Raw genomic sequence first — 22,578 nt, 5'->3', positions numbered from 1 at the left:
TAAGGGCCGGGTTCCAACAAGTACGGCTAAGTACCAGCGTTGTCCTGTCCGTTTCTTCTTACTTCTGCTATCGTCCGTACTTGCTGGAGCACTTGCTGACGCCGGTCCAGTCGGTTATGTTCTTCTCGAGTCCTGGTCTTCTGCGCCTTGCCTTTACTAATTCAAGTAGTTGCTGGAACTCCTTATACATTCATCATCCACCAAATGGCCCATCAAACCACACTACTAAATCACCTAAATGAAGTGGTCAGCCTACAGTGACTGACTGTGAATAGGACCCCAGGAGAATCCGGAACATTGCCTACGTAAGGTATCGCTCGTCGTTTCGCTTCTGTTCAGCCGAAGTGTCCGTCGCCCGTGCATCTTTCAGTGTCGAGGGTCTCTTGGCGACTAATCTTCGCCGGTGGCACAATCGCGCGGTTACAGACTTTGTACCTCAGCCCAGCTCCAGAGGATGCTGCCGACCGAACATCGCGTGTGGACCGTATAAAGCACCCCTCTGGCGCTCGGTTTCCGAATGAGTTCATATCAGGCGAAATTTCTCGGCAATTATACCAGCAAATGATGGCGATTTAAAAAGGAAACTCTGGTCTTGTTGGTTCGTAAGCTTCTATAGCCTCCTGCGGCCGCACCTGAAACACTTTAAGAACGACAAGCTGCTTAAAACGACAAATTAACATATAATGAATGAATACTGATAACATGCTAATTGACACCAATGGAAGAAATGGACCTGGGCAGGCCATGCAATGCGTATAACAGATAACCGGTGGACCATTAGAGTTACAGAATTGGTGCTAAGAGAAGGGAAGTGCAGTCAAGGATGGCAGAAAACTACGTAGGGTGATAAAATTAAGAAATTCGCAGGCGCTAGTTAGAATCGGTTGGTGCAGGACAGGGGTCATTGGAAACCGCAGGAAGAGGCCTTCATCCCAGCAGTGGACAGACCGTGACTCGATTATCAAAAACTTTCCGTACTGAGAAGATGTTTAGCGAGGGAATAATCCTGAAATAAATGAAATCCTCTTTTTGGCAATGTTTGTTTCCAATAAAACATATCTCTTCGCAACAAAAGGCGACAGCCTTTATTTACGCAGGATGAGGGTAAGTGGAGGATGAAGGGAGAGGCCTTCGTCCTGCAGTGCACATAAAATAGGCTGCTGCTGATGATGATGATAGGTATGCTGGTCCTCCCATCGCCGAGCAGCATTGAAAGGACGTATACGCGATAAATAGGGCCATTAGGAATTTGTTCTTGATTCTGCGCTCTTACAAGAGCTACCACAGCTATACTGTCTCTTACAGTACTGAAAACTGCACAGTTCCTTAATTCATCCGCTGTCTTTCATGCATATATGTATTCACTTTAACTAATAAATTGTTGCGAGATCAATGCCCGTCCACACCTGTATTTTTTTTTCGTTGTGCTTTCTGTTGCGTCAGGCGGCCCATGTAAACATGATTGTTCTGATGTTTGTTTTCTTTCTCTCCCCACAGGCGCCTCGTCGGGTATAGGCGAAGGAACGGCGCTGCACTTCGCTTCTCTGGGCTGCTGGCTTTCGCTGACTGCAAGAAACAAGCAGTCTCTGGAGAGAGTTGCCAAAGAGTGCTGCGCCAAGGGAATTCCCTGTGACAAGGTAGGCCCACAGTGATGCAATGTCGCAGCACTTGCTACAAGGGCGAGTCTTAGCTTGTCCATAAAATTGTTATTGTTTACTGATCACTGCGCTACCAGACATTTGCAGTAGCAAGGCTGGTAGTGACATATTCTGATGCCTTGTCGAACAATGATGCGTCTGAAACATGTTTTTGTCAAGTGATTGTTCTCGTGAAAAGACAAGCGTAAAAGGACAGCCTGTTTAGCGGTGGTGTCGCTGCGAACGCTTTACACAAGCATTTAAGTAGAACATAGTATGCCTTCAGGGCAGTATTTTTGTTGTGTGCTCCCTGGTTAACGTCAGCCTTACAAGATTTCACTATCAGCGTTATAGCTGGCCTTCAGCTATCCGATAATGCGGTATCCGGCAGATGAAATAACATTTAAGCACACGCCTAAACCCGGTAATTAGGAAAACTTAGCCTATGATTAAACGTATTGCAGTTAACTCTACAACGGGTTACCAGAGACCGTTGTGCGAGGGGTGCTTTGGTGGTGCCCTCTAGTGTCGCCAATTTCAACCAGAGAGGGCAGAGAGCTGTTATATTAGTAACCAGCTGTACTCTACATGTTCTACGTGGCTGCGCATGTAATACGTTAACATTTAGCGTCGCTAAATGTTTCCTCGACAAGGACAATACGTAGTATAAGAACGTCGTGAAAGCATTGTGGTTGAATAAAATATTTTAGGAAAGTTACGATGTCACTTGCAGCGTTGTTGTCGCCGTTACACGTCTCCGGTCACCCGATTCTCCATGAAATTCAATAAGTCTATGTACTACCGAAAATTGTATTGCTATATGTGCTCCCGCTTCCATAGCAAATAGAGTCACTGTGGCGATTGGTTGTTCCACAGTTCATGCGGCACTAACACGGCGCCGATTAGAAAGAATAGGGCACAGAGGTATTACACTGTGGAAAAGAGCGATAGAAACCAAATTGGCTGCCTGGTGGAGACTGAGGATATTTCGTCCGCAGTGCTGAAAATTCTCTGCTAAAAGAGGGAAACGAGAAAGCCAGTAGATACGGAAGAATCAGATGATTCATGGATATTTGGCCAGCTGCTACCAAAGCTAGCAAATAGTCAACAACGCTGGTCAAAGCTCAAAATAATGGCAATTCGTTTGTTGAGGCGAATTCTTCTGTGATTCTATACATAGGGAAATACTTGCTTATTCATGTTCATATTCATCACGAAAGGAAAACAAGTGAAATTTAATGAGAACGCGAACATCCACTAAAATAGACGCATAATTAAACACAGTGATCATGTGACCACTCAGTGGTCAAATGTCGATGTGGGTGAAATCCAAATACCTTCCATTGCGCGCATGGTAAAGACCTGCAGGTTCTCAAAATTGATCAGGCTCCCCCCCCCCCCCCCACTACGCTTTCCCTTATAATCAGGTCCTGGTTCAGGCACGTAAAACCCCAGAATATAACTTTCATGGTCCGGTAGATTGAAGAAGCTAAAACGTACATTTGGAAAGTAGACTGATGATGCACCATATGGAATAATTTTTTTTTTAAACAGCGCCGTTCAATTTCAGGTGATTATTGTACCTGGTGACATATCCGTGGAGAAGGACGTTGCTGCTGTGGTGGAGAAGACTGCAAAGCACTTTGGAAAAATTGACATTCTCGTGAGTGTAACGCTGCGTATACCAGATCAATTAGGCTGGACAGAAAAAAAAATCGGCAGACCCCGTCTCACAACGACGATCGACGGTAATGCGTTTAGGATTGAATCAATATACCGAACGTGTGATATGAGTTTGTTGAATTGAGTTCTCTGTGAGGCCTGTAGTGCAACGGCATTCCTCTTTTGCGCTTCTCTAGGAATACTCCACGCCATCTAGCCTATCAGCGGCCTCCTAAATGTATCGTGTGGAAATCTACCCTGAGAAACGCGACATGTGGCAACCGGCTTCTTCTCTCGCACTGCTTTCTGGATATGCCGCGCCAACTAGTGGCGCTGTCGTGATGTATGCGCGTAGTCTCGGAGACGATAATCGTAGAACAGCAGCGTGTGCGATGGCTGAGAATTGTTGGCTCGCTTGCCGCGCACCTAGTGGTACATACTCAGTTACCTAAGTTGTCGAGAATTTCATTGTAGAGCTACACATACCCAGAGCATTCATGACTGAGATCACCCAATTGTTGGCGCGAAAGACGGTAATTGAAAACCGGCACATACCCAGTGCATTTCTGGCGCAGCCTTCTAAAGCGTCTGGTTGTATCCTTGAGGAACTCTTGTGATGCGGACTCGATTCCCCCGAGCACCGGATGAATTTAAAGGATCTTTTATTATTGTACAGTGGCACATTCACAGTGGCATATACCTAGTCACCCAAGTTGGCGTCAAAGGCTTTCGTTGAGGAGTGGCACACACCTACTGGCACTTACTCACTGACCACAGTTGGCGTCAAAGAGGCCCGCTGAAGACCAGCACAGAACGAGTGGCACTCAGGCAGTGGCGAAGTCGGCGTCAAAGGGTTTCATTGGGCATCGGTGTCTGCTCAGTCCCACATTTACAGTGACCCATGCAGGCGCGAAAGAGGTTCGTTGAAGAGCGGCACATGTGAGTATATCTACATACACGCAGCTACCCCATTTGGTCGGACGGTTCGCTTACCAACCTGTTCCCTGAGCACAGTTGTCCAATGCGATAACCATTGGATCACTTACCCACCCACTCACCTAGGCAGCTGGGAGGACGATTACAGGCAAGCAAATATGCATGCATGCATACATAGTGCTAGGAGGCGCTGCAGTAGCGAACGACATTGGGAGGAGTGACAAAGACGACGATCGCGGAGAGTTGCGCACGCGGGCTCCATCTTGTATGCCTGTCTTCTGCCGGTTCTATATATATTGTAAATATAATGTCAAGCGTCTTCTCTTCCCGTAGAATTTTGGGGAAGGTGCGGGTTTTGCAAGCTTCAAGAGGCATTTACGCAGCGGATGCTCCTTCGCAGCATCTATAATGCCAGTGCAAGATGGGGAGGAGAATTCTTCGGGCAGGTCACTGTGATGCCCAAATATGGGGACAAAGGTTCGTGCACTCAAAAGGTTCTGACGGTTCTCTTAGGCGGAGCCTCCTAGAACCCAATTGAGGACAAAGCCGTTCTTTTCGACCACACACACAAACATTTAATGGAACAACAATAAAAGCCTAAATAAATAGAAGAAAATAGAAAACATAAACGAAACACTCAAATAGACATAATCGCAGAAAGAAACACACTTGGGGCTAGTATGGAGCTAACTAGAGCACGAGTCCGGGCTTGCCGCGACGGCAGGGACACACAACAGTCTCGATGCGACGACGCGGCGACAAGCTGACGAAAGGAGTGGCGCCAGTCTGACCAAAGCTCGTGGTGCACGTTGGTTGACCGTGGTTGACCGGGCGACCGGAGCTGGCCAGCTCTGGCTTGGAGACATAGAGAAAGGGAATTGAACAAGAGCGGACACTCGGCGAAAATTGGAAACAGGAAACACGTCACGCTATACTTTTAACATCGACGAACTGGGGTCGCGAGCATCGAGAAAAAGAAGAATGTGAAATGAGATTAACAGCAATTGTTTAATTTATTTTATTCTTTCCCGGAAAAATTAAAGATATCTGCGTATAAATTAAGTTAAACTTTGCGGCTTACTTCCGTTGCCTAGCGACAGGCGAACGGGCGAATGACGAGGCAGATGTTTGAGTCATTCGTCAGACACGCCGCCGAAGCATGGCCGAAGCGAGAGCGACCGGCCGTGTATCTGAGCGTTGGACTGTTTGCTCACCCGTGTGACTGTTTTTCTGTTTTGGGATTTAGCCTGGTTTCATGGGCACCCGGCGAATTCTAGCGTTCGTTCGGAACTGCGACATGACGAAATTGCACTATTGGACAACGGCAAGGTGAGAAACTTTCTTTGACAGTCTGCGACGCATTTCGAGCAATTAGGCTTATCTGGCATCTAGTCTAGACTTGTGACGCAGTTAACGAAAAACAGCGTGGCCGTCGTGGAGCAGTTAATTTTAATTAAAGAATCGTACTGGGAGATGTTTGCGACGCTTCCTGTAAGCCTTAACTAATTTTAACTAATTTCAGTAGTTTTTGGGCACGCGACGCTAGCATAGACGCTAGTCGCACAGGGTGCTGTGACGCTGCGACGCAGTTTCGCGTCTACTGATATTGGCGCTTTCGCTGACCCCCAACATTATTGTGACTAAATTGGTTACTTTTTGGGGTACTTTTCAAGCGCAGTGGGTGCGCCTGGCGCTGCGACGCAGTTAGCGAAAAGCAGCTCTGCCGTGGTGCGCGGTTTCGCGCTTTAATGCACTGACAAGTTCATGGCGCTTTTCTTTCTCTGACGCCCAACATTGTTGAAAATTATTTTGAGGCCCGCTCGCCGCGCCTGTCGTGACGCAGCAAAAAGCAGCTCGGCCTTCGCGCTTTAAATGCATCTAGCAAGATAAATTTGCGGCCCTTCCTCTGGCGCCCAACGTTACTCTAACTTATGTTTTGTTAAATTAAAAATGTTAAAGCTAATTGCCTTTGTTCGTAATCTCGTCTGTTCGCCGCTTTCGCGCATGTCGCCTCTTCAAGCGCTTTACATCAATGACACATGCTTGTCATTTACGTTTCTCAACAGATGTCCTCCTGTAGTGGCTCGTACGGCAGTTACTGTTGTGTACAGTGGTGCCAAAACAATGGAAGAACGAGAAAGAAGCCCGGCACCAGTTTTTTTCGTATCCCACAGGACAGCAGGTTTGTTGTGTTGCAATTTAGCAGCGCACTGTTTCTGCTGCTTTAATGAAAATATGCAGCAATGTCGCCCGATTATAACATTTATTTAGCTGAAGTAATCCAGTGAGGGGCATAATGTGTACGCTCTGGAATCAGTGTGGGATTCTTAAAAAATCATGAGCATTTACACATTGCAGCAAATGCATCTTTTTTTTTGTGGTATAAGCGTACCATTGTACCTGTAACTTAAGTGTTGTGTACCTCTTTGTGAGTATCTTGTTATAGAAAATTTGCAAAATGAAACATTCTATCGCATTAAGTGGAACATTCTAGAGGCCCCTACAGCTGTTCGGCAATTTCAAAACTAGTGTACAATTTTTTTTTATAACTAATGTAGCGCATTTTAAATTCCTGATTTGTCAAGCATGTACACACTAATGCAATAAAATGCTTGATGCTTATTGTTTGTGCCATACAACATGCTCTTTTAAAACGTGCGCAGGTCGACGGCATGGGTGGCATATTCCCGCAGAGCCGACCTTATGGAAAAGCCGGCAGGTGTGTTGTACAAGTCATACAGGATATGCAGCGACCATTTCACTGCAAAAAATTTCCTGGACCCAGGTCGCACGCGACTCATTAGAACAGCTGTACCTACAGTTTCCTCAGGTACGCAATAGAGCAAAGTTCCAAGTGTCAGCACTGTCTTGGTGCACTTTGCTGTAGCTCATGTACGTCTCTGTGTCTTCATAGAATTGCTAGTGGTAAGAGTTTTGTGGCAATTATTTCGACCTGAACCAACCTCAGGTGAACATTTTTTTCTATTTAGCTTTTGCAGATGCTGCCGATGTGCCATCTGTTGGATTCGCTGTTGCATCACATCAAAACACCGTTCCAGAGGACCATCTGGAAAAGTCTACTATAGGCATCAGCACTATGTTTGAAGACCCTGCTTTGCAAGGTACTTGTAGTGTCCTGTGTTTGCGACTAACACTCAGTGTTGCCAATGAATGTAGGCTGCAGCCGTCCTGCAAGTGAGGAACAAGCTGGTGAGGACGTCCTACATAAGACATGCGAGCAAGGCTCCCTCATGACGGCAAGCCATGCTGCTAAAGGTGAGTTTGGTGTATCAAGTTAAACTTAACAAAGTGGCAATGATGGGTATTTTTCCAGCAAGCCTACAACAGATATCTGGCTGCAACACCCCTGTGAGCGAGCTAGGTGCAACGACCTCCCAGGTGGATATGTTTGGCAGCAGTTCTACCGAGGATGAGCGTTGTGCTGTTGATGGTAACTATCATACATTTTGTAGAGCAGACGCATAGTTCTTTTAACAACATTATTGTTTCAAACCAGGGTGTGTTGAATTTGATGTTTAACTGAATCTGAAAAAGGTTAACCTGGCGATATAGATAAGGCATTTCTCTTTAGAGACTTTTTATGGACTAGTCAATATTTAATTGTTTTTCAGAAATCTCTCTCGACGTCTGTTATACTTTCTGCCTGGAAAACAGCTAAAGTTATTCCGCTATTCAAATATGGTAGTAAGCAGTCCTTACTAAACTACAGACCCATCGTTATAACGTGTCATTCTTGTGAAATACTTCAATGTGTAATTTGCGAACATATTGAATTCTTGGAGTGTAATGGTTTATCTGGTGCTCAGCACGGTTTGGATTTATCACTGCAACCCAGCTTATTGAATACACTACCGTCGCACAGGCCCCATCAGGCCCTCTATGCAGGTGATCGAATTGATGCAATATTTATTGATATTTCAAAAGCTTTCGACACTGTGTTGCACTCTGAATTGTTCAAGAAGCTCACTGTTATTCTTAACAACAAAGTGTTTAACTGGATTTCTTTTTTATCCAATCGGTCTCAGTACGTACTATGACGTACTCTTTAGGTCTTCTCAATCCTCCACATGCAGTGTAACGTCTAGTGTGCCTCAAGGTTCAATATTGGGTGCGCTTCTATTTTTGATCTTAATAAATGATCTAACAAGTAATGTTCCTCTTAGAATCTGCATTAGGCAGATGATTGTGTATTGTACCATACGATTAAAACTCGTCACGATCACATGATCCATAACGACTCGTTTGCATCACTTCAATCATGGTGTGACTTGGCAGATGCAAATCAACTTCCAGAAAGTTGTACCTATGTCATTTACCAAACATTTTCCGCCTTCTCCACTTACCTATTCGTATAACGACTACCCTCTAGGAGATGCTTCACATCGAACTCGTGCAACCTAGTGCTTAGGCTGCTTGCAACGCATATTACGTTCATCCCCACTTAGCACACGACTCCTCACTTATAAAACGATGGTTCGTCCAATACTGAAGTGTGGCTCTGGCGTTTGGAATGCACACAAAATATCTATCAAAAAAAGTGCATCTGACAAGAAATCTGTGGGCTTCGTTTATCGTTTTGACAGGTATTTTTTGCCCATTTCCCATCTTAGTCTTCAACTTGCCAGTCTCTCTTCTCGTCGTCACTTTGAATCTTTCAGGTTTCTTTATACTCTTACTCCCCACAATTCTCCATTCTCCTTACTTGGCAAGTAAGGGAAATCTAGACCCAATATCACCAGTCACCATGAGTTGAATACGTCCACTTGTCACCATCATACCGAAGCGTTTAGTCTCCCTGTCCCTTCTGAGATTGCGGGGTGCGCTGCCTGGTTACGCAAGATCTTTACCACTCAATGAATTTCTATTGTATATTAGTCATGATGTTCTGTGCTCTTTATGCTATTCTATGTATTGTATTTCCCCACTCCTGCGATAGCCCTTCTGGGCTGCAGTATATCGAAATAAGTGAAATTAATAAATAAGTCCTTAGTCGACCATAACCTTTGAATAACCATTACATACGAGGTAACTGGAAGGTCAAGGTGCGATATTTAAGAGTACTGTTCAGATTGGAGCACGCTCATAAAGTGCACAATCTTTTAGGATGATTATTCTTGTGACATATATTTTCCATATATGTGTACTATGATTGTATCATTGTTAAATTGTGTGGTGGACACTGGCACTTCTCATATCAGAAATTGAAGCTTTTATGAATGCTTGTCTGCAGAAGCATGAGCTTTGTAAATGCGTAGAGTGATATCTCTAACAAACACTGTAAACACATGACGTACAACTTATAAACTATGCAATATTTATTTTGTTTAAAGAGCACAGTGGTATTAACTGTTGATGCTTAGCATTTGGTTAGGTCTTGCTGTGCAAGTTAGGAAATAATTGTCAACGCACAAGCTACCGTTGCTTTGTACTTTCAACTATATTGGCAGTAAGTGAGGGAGGTAATGCAAAATTGTGCCAGGCAAGTTCTTGTTAGCATTGTAGCTCAAAGCATGCTTGGGATGCATAAGCTGTTTGGGTAATATCTTGCTCTGTGTTTTTGTGCAGATGCCATTTCCGAGGTGTCCCCAAGCGCCAACATTTTCGATTCAGCTGAAAGACCAGTAGGAAACTATCCCGGTAAGTGTTTGGTTCATTTAACGCTAGCCAAAGGCTTTGTGGATTTTCTTCAAGATGGGGGGTGTTCTTGTAATAGTGGTTCATTTTAATAATGGAAAAGTTGAGCAGCCGAAGGAAAGTCATATTGTTTGATTTTTGTACTATTTACTCGAACTCCTTCATGAGTATATGCGAGAAAGGCTCCCTCATGGCTTTGACACAAAGCAATTTAGATCTACTTTTAATTGTGTTCATGGAGGCTCTGTGTAGGAATTGTACCTGCGAACAATGGTTATATTTGGTTGAATGTATCGTACTGTTTTACAGTTTCATAATGAGCTGTTCAGTATGAAGTAACCAGTAAATTAGTGTTGTATCAAGAAATTGTCGAATTGTTGTACACGTAGCTTTATTTATGCGTGCATATTTTTTGTATCTTACAGTTGCTTGGAAGAGCGCAGTGAGGAGCTCTCCGTCAACAAAATTTAGGGCGACCGTCCGGCGACTGCAGTCCAAGCTAGCAAGATGCCAGCGGACCATCAAACGGTTGCAGAAGAAGCAGAGCAAGCTACCGCCATCCATTTCGAAGGCACTGGGCATTATTCGTCCATCAGTGACAGAGGAGGTTTTTAAGCTTTTGTGTACACACCTGCGATTGCAGCAGAGGGGAAAAGGCAAGCGCTTCCCTATCTGGCTCAAAAAGTTTGCCTTGCATTAGAACTTCCGTGGACCCCGTGCATACTGTTTTTTGGCACCAATTTTCTCTTTGCCAACACAGCGTACTCTGAGACGCTGGTTGTGCAACTTTAGGATGTCACCAGGAGTGATTCCCGGAATTATTCAAAGTATTTCTGCTAGCACTCACGCATGGAATGAGCGCGACCGAGTATGCACCCTCATGTTTGATGAAATAGCTTTGAAAAAGAACTTATCCTATGATGCCGGTGAAGATATTGTGCATGGGTTTGCAGATTATGGCATCGAGCGGTCATCAAGTATTGCCGACAGAGCCATGGTTGTGCTTCTGGCAGGTATATCTAAGAGGTGGGTTCAGCCAGTCGCATTTACGATAGGGCATGTATTGACATGGGCAAATGTTATTGATAAATTACTAATCTCGATTATTGAGCAACTTAAAGCCGTCAGAATTGTTGTCAAAGCGGTAATCTGTGACCAAGGCACGTCAAATGTCAGCTTGGCGCAGAAATTGGGCATCACGATTGGGAAACCATATTTTGAAGTTCTAGGCGAGAGAGTTTATTTTATTTTTGATGTACCTCATTTGATCAAAACGACCCGCAACAATCTCGAAGCACATGAGTTGCTCATTGGGAAAGAAGTTGTGAATTGGTCTCATATTGAACAACTGTACAAATCCACACATGAACTAAGGTTACGATTGGCTCCAAAGCTAACAGAGCGGCACATATACCAAAGGCCATTTTGTAACATGAAAGTCAGCAGAGCTGTACAAGTCCTGAGCTCATCAGTTAGTATTGCAATTATGACATTGGTTTATGTAAATGAGCTTTCCTCTTCAGCTGTAGCTACAGCAAACTTTTGTGACCGTATGGATAAGCTATTCGACACATTGAACAGCTCCAGCCCCCATAGGAATGCTCAGAAATACAGATATGCCATAAAAAAGGGGCAAAATGAATTAATTAAATTTCTGAAAGAACAGCTTCCATGGATTGCTTCTTGGAAATTTTCTGGCAAGCGTCAGCCGCAAACAATCACTGGCTGGCAGATAACAATTCAGGCTGTCATCCATCTTTGGGACGATCTCTCGGCCAATTACAACTTCATCTATCTGCTAACTCGTAGGCTCCAACAGGACCCACTAGAGAACATGTTTGGGCACATCAGACAAAAGCACGGTTGCAATACTAACCCAAATGTGTCTCAGTTCATTTGTGGTTTAAAGCATATTTGTATTCAGAAAGCCTTCAAACTCTCTGAGCAGGGCAACGTAGAAGATGATAGATCTAAACTCCTCCATGAAGTGTCGCCGTTCTCTCTAAATAGCACCTCTCTGGTTGATGTAGTCGAATCAGTTGGCCCTGATAACTTTCCGTCTCTCGAAGACATTTCAGTTCTTGCAAAAGACATTCAGTCGCATATCATTGACGATTCAGCAGCATATTACGTGGCAGGCTTTCTGGTCAAAGTGTTCCTGGCAAAATCATTCGAAGGGTGCACTTGCCGACAGTTGCTGCAAGGTGACATAAATTCAGTGAGTGCCGAGCACCAGTATTTTACACTACTGAAGGCTTATCACGTACCGAGCAAACTGTTTGGAAATTTGACAGTGCCATCACAAAGATTGTTCGATTTTGTTCAAGAAATGGAGACCCACTTTCTTGCCGTGATTGAGGCTACAGCGCATCTTGCACATGTGTGTGATGTTTTGTATCAGTATCTGTTTGGTGTGGGGGAAATGGAATTTTGCTGCATTGCATGTCGCCAGAGATTTGTCAAAATGTATTGCCGGATACGTCTGTGTTGGCATGTTCGATTCGTAAACCGCAATTTAGACAAAGTTAGGTTTCATTCATCAGTGTCTGGCGTGCAGCTTGAAAAAGTTAAAGGTTAATGCAGTACTTCTTTTCACCAATGAACATATAATTGGCATTTAAGGTCTGCTAGGGCTCCCTTGCTCAAATTGAATAGCATTTTGGCAGGGTCACACTATTGATACATTACAAGTGTGTGGTGGTAGGTGGAGGGGGGCGGGGGGGTGGTGGTGGGGGGCGGGGGTGGTTGTGGTGGGTGGTGGCACCCTCCGGAGGTGCAGCAGCTCCTCCGGGGGGAGGGGGGGGGACATGGCCCTACAGAATGCTATTCCTTGTGAACACGGCACCCACAGCAGGCTCAAAACAATTTCTTTTAACCTTTACCAAGTGCCAGAGTATAGAGCACTGGCAGTGCGCACTGCGCACTGGTGGTTGCCTCAAAAATGTTACTCTTGCCTGCGTCCGGCTGAAACGTTTAATGCTTCTATATTGATTTTGCACACCTTACTGAGCTGATAAGGAGTGGGTAAGGATTTAAGCCCAAAGCAATGCAGTTGTCTCAGCAAGACTACTTTGTTAATTGGATATATAACGCCAAAAGTATACGAGGACGTGTGCACGAGGAGGAGGGGGGGGGGGTTAGGTTGTGGAATGAGGGATGGGGGGGAGGGGGCACGGATTTAAATGTAAAGCAATGCGGTGGTCTCAGCAACACTACTTTGTTAATTGGCTATCTAATGCCAAAAGTATGAGGGTGTATTCACGAGGAAGGGGGGTGGGGTTAGCTTGTGGATTGAGGGATGGGGGGAGGGGGCACGGATTTAAATGTAAAGCAATGCGGTGGTCTCAGCAACACTACTTTTTGTGTTAATTGGATATATAATGCCAAAAGCATGACGATGTGTGTGCGAGGGGTGTAGGGGGTGTTAGCTCGTGGAACGAGCGATGGGGGAGGGGGCATGGATTTAATTAAGGGCAAAGCAATTCGGTGCTCAGCAACACTGCTTTGTGGGTTAATTGGATACGCAGCGGCGACAGTATACGTGGATGTGCGTGTCATTTTTTGTATTTCAGTTTGCTTGCAGCGCGCAAAGTGTATTGCTGATAGATGTATGTTTGGTGTGAAAGCTGCTTTCTTATGAAGCGAGATAAACATTAATTTTTTCTTTTTCTCTAAGGTTCTGTATTGTATTCAAAGCTTTATGTTTTGTATGTATCAGCATTCGTTTTAATGCTCCAAATGGACTGCATACCACGTTTGTTTTATTTTGGGGGTAGAGGCCATGGATTTATATTTAAGTGCAAAGCAATGTGGTGGTCTCAGCAAGACTACATACTAAACTGTGTGTTAATTGGAAACGCAACGCCAAAAATATACGTGGATGTGCGTGTCATTTTTTGTCTTTCAGTTGGCCGTGCAAAATGAATGCCAAATGTATGATTGGTATGAACGCCGCTTTTTTATGAAGTGAAATAAACATTACTTTTTGTTTTTCTCTAAGCTTCTGTAGTGTACTCATAGCCTCATGCCTTGTGTTATGTATCAGCATTCTTTTTATTACGCCACATGGACTGCACAGTGTTTTATTTTGATGGAATGAAATAAATATGGAATTCCATTGAAAGCTTATCCTAGCATCTCTTTTCTGGAAATGGCACTGCTGTACAAACCCTGCCTGACAGCTGCCTTTCCGTATATTTTCACATCCTACAAAATGCTGCTTCCCGCCCTAAGCAGCGCGCCCCTGTAGAAATAAAAAGCACGCGCATTAATGGTACGAAAAGGGGATCAGCGCAGCAGGCGCCACGTGTACCAGCTAGTATTCAAAACGCGCGCGCACAAAACCGAAACCGGAAGTGTCCTTCAGGTTTTAACGTCGACGGCTAGGTGCGCTGCAGTCAATTCGGCCGCTGGGCTCTATGGGAGTGTCCCCTCTTATTGTATTTTTCTTTCTCTATGTTGGAGAGGTGAAGCAGGCGGCTTGGTGGCACGAGTAGACGGTGGCGGCGTTCTGGCCGGGCACCTGGGTGTGGAGCTCGGGCCCGTAGCCCGACTGCTCTTGTCCTGCCCACGGGCACAGAAGCTCACCGGCCTCGGGCAGCAGGCGGCACGAAAGACGGGGGTGGCGTTCTGGCCGGGCAGCTGGCGTAGAACTCGGGCCCGTAGCCCGACTGTTCTCGCCGTGCCCACGAGCACAGAAGCTCACCGGCCTTGAGGACCTGGCGGCATGCTCGGGTAGACGGGCGACGCACAGGAACAGGTTGGCAGAAGGCCCCGGTCGGGTGAAGTCCTAGTGGCTCGGTTCCGGAACCCGACGGCCCGTCTTCAACTCCCGCTCCGGTGGTTGACCTCCTCCTGGCTTCGCTTCCTAGGACTCTCCTGGCGTCTCCCATAGCGTCTCCCTCCGTCTCGCCCTTCTGCCAGCGCACTACGCTTTTTCTTCTCTCCGGCCGATTAGGCATTCTCGGATTGGCTGCCTGACGCCCCGTGGTCTTTTCTCATTTGTTTGCTTTTCTTCTTTTAGTTGTTTTTCTTGCGCCGTGCGTTCTCGTGCCGGACGCTCTTCGGCGCCGTTGTTTTCCTTCTTCCAGCACGGAATCCGCCTGGGCGCGCGCACTCCTTGTCGTCTGCTCCTGACCGTCCCGATCACCGCACCATGTCGCGCACCACACATCGCAGTCACAAGCCGTAACTCAACCATCCACCGCCAACCAACCCATCGTCTTCACACGAACCCAGGTACCTTTTCCGGCTCTGACAACACTGACGTCGAAGATTGGCTTCAACAGTACGAACGGCTGAGCACTAGAAACGACTGGCACCCGACTGTGATGCTAGCGAACATCATATTTTACCTGACAGGCACAGAATAAGTGTGGTTTCTGAACCACGAACAGTAACTTAGGAGCTGAGAGCTATGTAAGCAAAAGCTCATCGATCTGTTCGGCAAGCCTGTCGGACGCCGTCGTGCTGCGCTGAAAGAACTTGCATGCTGCGCTCAGATTTGCACCGAGTCCCATTGGAGCTGCTGGGGGCGTGCTGGCGCTTTCTCGCAAAGTCGATGACAAGATGCCGGAAGCACAAAAGGTGGCGCATATCCTCAAAGGTATCGCGGATGACTCGTTTACACTTCTGGTTTTTATGAACTCATCCACAGTGCAAAACGTCATCAATGAATGCCGACACTTTGAAGAAGCAACAAGTCGCCGCATTTTTCGGTAGTTCACACGTCTTCCGAACACGGCTGCGACATCTACCTGCGGGGACGTCCTTCTTCCACCCGTTCCATCCGTTCCTGCTGCATCCGACAATATTGTGAGCATCATCCGCCCCGAGATTGAAGCTGCCTTCCCAGCTCCCCTTCAGGTGCTCATCCACGACGAGTCCTATTCAACCATTTCCCTTAGCCAAACTATTATTTATTTATTTATTTATTTATTTATTCAAAGAACCTTACAGGCCCTATGGCAGGGCATAAAGGAAGGGGGTATATTAAACAGTAAAGGTATAACAAGTACAAATTTCCAACAGGAACAGTGCTATAAAAAGATTCGTGTGTTACAAAATATCTAAAGGCACACGAACACTTGTTACTTTTAACGGAGCAGAAGGAATACTGTTTATGAAAATAATATACAACATAGAAAAAATGCGCGATCAAATACAATAGATTGGGCACTCGTGAACGGTAATAAATGGGAAAAGCGTGCGTAACTGAGAGCGGAACGTGTCGGGATTAGATATGGAGGCTATATTATAGGGAGGTCATTCCAGAGACGAATGACACGAGGTAGTGCAGGTGAATTAAATGCATTTGTTTTACTGTGTACGCGCATGAAACTGAACTGATTATGTAATCTGCGTGAAAAAGAGTGGGGCATTTGCAGTTGTTACCGCGTTCGTTTATTAGTGTAAATATATTTGTGGAATAAGCACAGAAGAGCGATGTTGCGGCGGATAGCTAACGGCCGCGACGGAAGGTCTAGTTTATTTGTGTAATGCTTGAGTTTATACCGCAGTAACGTGATATGAACCGGTCTTCTGTATTTTGTATCAGTTCCGTCATATTTATTAGGTAATTTTGATGAGGGGACCAAATTGAGGAGGCGAATTCTAACTTTGGTAAAACGAATGTTTGGAAAGCGAGTTGTCAAATGTTTGTAGGGGCATTTCGCAAGTTGCGTCGTAGATAGCCAAGAGGACATCATGCTTTGGCGCATCTATAAGTGATGTATGGAACCCATGAAAGATTCTCTGTAAGAAGAACGCCACCGTACTCGCATGATGAAGTGTGTGAAAGCATAGTGTTATTAAGATGATAGGAAAATTTAGAATTTACATATTTACGGGTGAAGCGCATCACCTCGCACTTTGTAAAGTTTAGTGTCATGAGCCATTTGTTACACCAGTTAGCGATAAGGTTAAGATCTGCTTGAAGTGCCAAGTGATCGTCAGTCGTGTGAATAGGACGGTAGATTATGCAGTCATCGGCGAAAAGGTGCATGCAGAAAGTAATCTGGGTGGGTAAGTCGTTAATGTAAATTACGATGAGTAAGAAGCCGTGGACGCTGCCTTGTGGCACACCAGGGCTAACAGAAGAAGACTGGAAAGAGAAAATGTTAACAGCAGTAAATTGTTCTCGAAAAGAAAGAAAATTACGAATCCAGGATAATGTTAAAGAGTCAAGTCGTACGGCAGATTATTTAGAAATTAGGCGACAGTGGAGCACACAGTCAAAAGCTTTAGAAAAGTCAGGAAAGATAGTCAGTTTGAAGGTTGCAGTCCTGTTAAAGTGCAGGTCAGTCGTTAGCTCAACTAATTGTGTGCCACAGGAAAATTCCTTCCTAAAGCCATGCTGATTATAAAAAAAGAAATTGTGAGCTTCTAGGTGGCTGTACACGTGTGAAGTGATTATGGGCTCGAGCATTTGCATGTGCATTTGCAAGCTAAAGATATCGGCCGATAGTTGTCAGGTGTATTAACATGTCCAGATTTGTGAATTGTTATTATTTCTCCTATTAACCAATCGGTCGGTAATTTTCCAGATGCTAGGGATTGTTCAAAAATATGGCATAAGATCTTGCTTGAGGCAGGGCTGGTGTTCTTTAAATTCTTGGAATTAATGTTGTCAAGACCTGCTGAAGTAGCTATTTTGAAGTTACTAATGAGTAATTCAACGCCTTCAACAGTGATAACAATTGGTTTCATGTATGCGGCGTGAAGTTCGGGAAAACTTGGAACATTGGAAAGGTCCTCCTGAGTGAAAACAGATGAAAAAAAACGTATTTAATAGAGTGGGGCAATCGGCGCTAGAAATAGGTATGTTTTCTATTCCGTGTACAGTTATGGTGTTAGTATTTCTTGTCGGAGATATGAGTTGCCAAATTTTTTTAGGAGGATTGGAAGTTAGCAGCGATGGTAGGAATTCCGAGTAGTATTTGTCTTTGGCGGAAGATATCGCTGAGCAGTCATTGTTTAAACAGTCTTTGTATATCTGCCAAGCCTCAGCAGTGCGCACGCGTTTAGCCCTGTTATAAGAACGCTTCTTTCTATTCCTTAGTTTGCGAAGAGATTTGTTGAACCAAGGGCTGCATTTGTCGTTAGCTATGGAGACTATACGGAGGTACCGGTCTACTAATGCAGTTAATTTTTCTCTGTAGAGTACCCAGTTGTCGTTTACGGATCGACAATTAAATTCGTGTATTGACGATGCCACCCGCATAGGTGGCGAAACCTCTATGTATTTGTTACTTTTCGTTAAGTAAAGCCAGTGAAAACAACACTTTGAAGCATAAATGAAGGTAGTAGCACTTCGCGAAAAAATTATTCTATCGCGACTTTGTTCTGTTCTTGTGCCAGACACGCGCTTGCGGATGCTAAAAGCTAGTTGGATGAGGTTATGATCACTAGAGCCGCTCACATTCGAAATGGAAGCAATTGTGTCAGGAGCGTTTGTGAAATCCAAGTCAGTGACATTTGAAGTGCGTGAAGGCGCCTTCACTGTTTGGGACAGGTTAAAATCTAATGCTAGATTGATTAGTTACATAGACGGGTGACATGTAGATGACATATGTTCCCAGTCGATAAGGGGAAAATTAAGACCCTCAAGAAGATGAACGTGGTTGGATGGGCACAGCAGGAGCACTTTAGTAACACTGTCCCGCAAGTCATTCAAAAAGTAATGGTTACAATCTGATGCCCAGTAACAGGTCCCAATAAGTACAGCGCTGGAGGTCACATAAAAAGCAGCCCACACAATCTTGAGAGGTGACATGGAATCGATAAAGTATGAATGAAGGTTTTTTTTAACGCCGATAAGTACACCCCCTACCGTGCCTATCGATGTGGTCATTTCTATAAATTTTGTAAAGATTATTTGCTGGCTTAATCTCATTGTCATCGATATCTGGATTCAACTATCTTCCAGTTAGTACTATTATGTCAGAGTCACTATCGTCTAGAAAAGCACAAAGTGTATCGCGTTTAGGTAGCAAACTTCGGGTATTAGTGTAGGCCACTGCGAGCGAGAGAGCGGCTTGCGGCAAGAAAGGCAGCTGATTATTTGGCGAGTTTGGGCTTGTATCTACCTATCTGGTAGATTGGATTACTGAGTCGCAAGCGGTGTCGTAGATATATACTTGTTTGTCTATATAGAGCTTGTCGAGCACCAACTTAAAAGGCTTTTCAAGTGACCTGGCTTTCTTTTAGCCACACGTGTTGAGGATGCGAAGTCTTCGCCAATTGAAAATGTTGTCTCTTTAAGTTTACGTGCTGCGCATAGGATACTTTGCTTGTCCTTGATTGAAGACAATTTTGCTATTATGAGCCGTTTTCTTTTCAGTAGAATATTTTCCTAGGCGATGAACCCTTTTGTACTGCATACTGGTTGTGGGAAGTTTGAGTTTTTCTTCGCAAAACTTCATAATTTTTTCTTCAGACATGGCCCAATCTCCTTTTTCGTTATCCTCTATCCCGCAAAACAATAAGGTTGATCGTTTTAATCTGTTTTCTGCATCGTCACATCTGCATGGTATTTGCAGTAGCTGGCTCGAAATATCTGGCAGGGTATTCTGAGGGGCAACCGCTTCAGTGGGAGCAGTTATGGTTCCACTAGCTTCAAGTGTAGTGACTTTCGCTAAATGTTTTTTGATTTCATGGTTAGCAGCGGCTTGTTCGTCTTTGACACCCTTTAATTCAAGCAGAACTGACTTCAGCCCAGATTGGAATTTTTCAATTGCCTCCAGGGATGATTCAAAAGTAGCGGACTCTGTCTTGCTCATTGGGCCAGAGTTCGACTCAACATCTCCCGATAACATTAGAAGCAAGTTAACTAGAAAGATACACACTGTAAACAAGTCAATATCAGCTTTTTAACTCTAGACAGCTCCAATGGGCACGACGCCGCAATAAGACAGCAGTTGCTATTCTTGGCACATGCGGCACGGTTCAAGTAAATGACCTTTGCGTCAAGAACTAGCAAACACAGGATTACAAAGGCTTAGCCCAGTCAACGTACTTGACCACCACCCACCCGCTCCACCTCAATTATATAGAAGCCCATACGTTCGTCCTCATTGTCAGAATTATGCTGAATGGCGCACCTCCGATGACAGGCCAATCTCCTTCTTTTGTAGGCGCGTTGGGAACATTTGGCGCCATTTTCGCAGTTCTTGGAGCACGTAGCATTGGCCATGCTAGCGAAACACCCGACGTCCAGGTAGTAGTTCCGTAGTGCCGGTAAAAACTGGCTACGACAGCGCTCCGCTATCATAGCCAACCGCTCCCCTTCGCCATCCCCCCCCCCCCCCCCCCCACCGCTCATCTTTGCGTCGTCGCTCCCTTTCTGCCTCATACTCCCTCCGCTCATGAGGAAACTGACGGGCGCAGCTCCGAGAGGTGAGCTTGCCACGACGACCTGACCCGAAATTCCTCGGCTCCCACTACCTGAACATCACAACCTCATCAATGCAGGCGTGGACAGTACATCTGTTCTCACTCAATGACACCGGCGCCCACATATTGGTCATAAACTCAAGCCTCCGTATTCGTCTGAAGAAACATGTTACCCCGACTCCGATAGCTGTAGACCACGTAGCCGATGGCGCGGCTCCAGCTTCTTCTTCGTTATGTACCGCCCCTGTGACTGTTACCGGACGCCACACTTCAGCTTTGTTTTACATCTTAGATAACTGCACTGATGCAATCATGTAGGACGTGACTTTCTCTCGGCACATTCGACTCTTATTCACTACTCTGCAGAGGTTATCCAGCTTGCGTTACTTCCTCCCATTGAGACTTCTGATCCTACGGCGTGTCAGCTGTGTTCAGCCGATTACATTCGTCTCCCACATCTAGCCGTGACGTACTTCGACACAATTTCTCACAGCTTATCCAGGGCATCTTGTAGACCTGCGCTACAAAGCAGAACTTTACAATGGAGTACCAACTTCCGAGCATCGGCCTCACAGAGCGGCTCATTAGAACTATCACAGAAATTCTCGCTATGTACGTCTCTAGCGACCAATGTGACTGCGATATAGCTCTGTCATTCGTTACATTCGCTTACAACATGTGCTGCCTTGATTACGCTGGTTTCTCTCCATTTTTTCTCTTGCATGGACGAGACCCTATATTACCGTTACCGTCGCAGATGCTCTCGATACAGTCAGAATATTCACAGATTCACATATACAGTCAGAATTCCGCACATTTATTATTTTAAAGGAAAATGTCTAAAATGCATTACCTTCCTTAAAGTCCTATCCTACACTACATGGCCTAGCGACAGGAGGTGCCTGTTGAATCTTCACAAGAGCCTAGTTCGGTCACGATTTGACTATGGTGCCGTGGTTTATCACTCTGCCGCCACGACTGCGCTAAAGATGTTGGACCCCGTTCACCCTATCGGTATCCGCCTGGCCACTGGTGCATTTAGAAGAAGCCCTGTTGAAAGTTTATACGACGAGTCAGATGAATGGTCACTCCATTATCAGAGAACGTACATCGGCTTTACCTATTTTGTTAAAGTTCGCTCAAATAGGGAACATCCGTGTTTCACAACCGCTAATGACTTGACGTGTGAAACAATATTTCGTAATAGACCCTCTATGAGAGTACCTTTGTCACTGCGTGTAAGAGAGCTAAGCGAAGAAATGGATGTCCCAGTTGTCAAACGTCGCTTAATGCCTTCAGCTAAGCTACTACCGCCCTGGGAGCGCCAGGTGACAGACTGTGATGTATCCTTTGTAGAGGTCACAAAGCACGCTTATGACCTCGAAATCGCTATGTATTTCCGTGAACTTCAATGGAAGTACAGCTGCTCCGAATTCTACACAGACGCGTCAAAATCACATGCTGGCGCATCTTATGCTGCTGTTGGTCCCTCTTTTTCTAAATCTGACGTATCGAACGCCTTAACAAGTATCTTCACTGCAGAAGGCTATGTTGTATTGTCTGCTGTAAAACACATAAAGAAATTAAAACTCGACAAAGCAATAATGTTTACAAACTCGTTAGGTCTTGTGAAAGCGCTGATTTATTTACAAAAGTTTACAAATCCTGTTTTAATTGAACTTTACTCACTCTTATGCAGCATTTATTTATCATATAGACAAGTAAGATGCTGCGTACCTGGCCATAGAGGCATCGATGTTAATGTACTAGCTGACAAAATGGCCACCTCACTCACATCACTAGCTATTACTCCTACGTCTACTGTCCCTGTCACAGGTCCGAAGCCTTTCTTACGTAAGAAACTGTGAAACTACTGGCAGCGCATGTGGGACGCAGAAATAAATAATAAACTGCACTGTATAAAGCCGCAGTTAGGTTTTCGGCCGTTCGCAACAAAATCACGGAGAAGAGATGTCCTATTCTGTCGCCTCGGAGCAGGACACACATTTGGCACCCAAAATTTTCTACGTACTGGAAATGAACCTCCAACCTGTGGTAGATGCGGTGAGAGGCTGACCGTGCTTCATGTTCTCATGGAGTGTCGGGAGGCCGAAGCTGAGAGAAAGAAATATTTTCCTCTGGTATACCATTAATACATCCCTCTTCACCCGGCAAAGTTTTTTATCCGCGAACCGCTATTTAACACCAAAGCAGTCCTCGGTTTCTTAAAGGATGTTATCTTACATGTTACAAGTCCACTAAATTCGTTGAGCATCCTTGTTCCAGAGGATGCCGC

At 45.1% G+C, this 22,578-nt stretch overlaps 2 protein-coding genes across 3 annotated transcripts in view; both read left to right on the top strand.

Annotated features, from left to right (window-relative positions):
* Nucleotides 1-22,578, top strand: part of LOC135912786 (meso-2,3-butanediol dehydrogenase-like) — an 82,095-nt gene that overhangs the window by 22,731 nt on the left and 36,786 nt on the right. The window contains exons 2-3 of the mRNA XM_065445335.2: nt 1,498-1,637; nt 3,208-3,300. Coding sequence (XP_065301407.1) covers nt 1,498-1,637; nt 3,208-3,300 — 233 coding nt within the window. The remainder of the gene's footprint in view (nt 1-1,497; nt 1,638-3,207; nt 3,301-22,578) is intronic.
* On the top strand, nt 5,380-11,555 carry LOC139055925 (uncharacterized). 2 transcript variants are annotated; one of them, XM_070533575.1, is made up of 7 exons: nt 5,380-5,564; nt 6,302-6,417; nt 6,899-7,065; nt 7,226-7,357; nt 7,413-7,511; nt 9,822-9,893; nt 10,316-11,555. In XM_070533575.1, the coding sequence occupies exons 2-7, from the start codon at nt 6,302-6,304 to the stop codon at nt 10,588-10,590; spliced, it is 861 nt and encodes a 286-aa protein (XP_070389676.1). In that variant the 5' UTR covers nt 5,380-5,564; the 3' UTR covers nt 10,591-11,555. The 2 variants fall into 2 exon arrangements, with proteins under 2 accessions (XP_070389676.1, XP_070389677.1); XM_070533576.1 differs by lacking the exon at nt 6,302-6,417.

Source organism: Dermacentor albipictus, chromosome 2, assembly GCF_038994185.2.
Source record: "Dermacentor albipictus isolate Rhodes 1998 colony chromosome 2, USDA_Dalb.pri_finalv2, whole genome shotgun sequence".
Taxonomy (NCBI): Eukaryota; Metazoa; Arthropoda; class Arachnida; order Ixodida; family Ixodidae; genus Dermacentor; species Dermacentor albipictus.
This window is presented reverse-complemented; position numbering and strand designations above follow the sequence as displayed.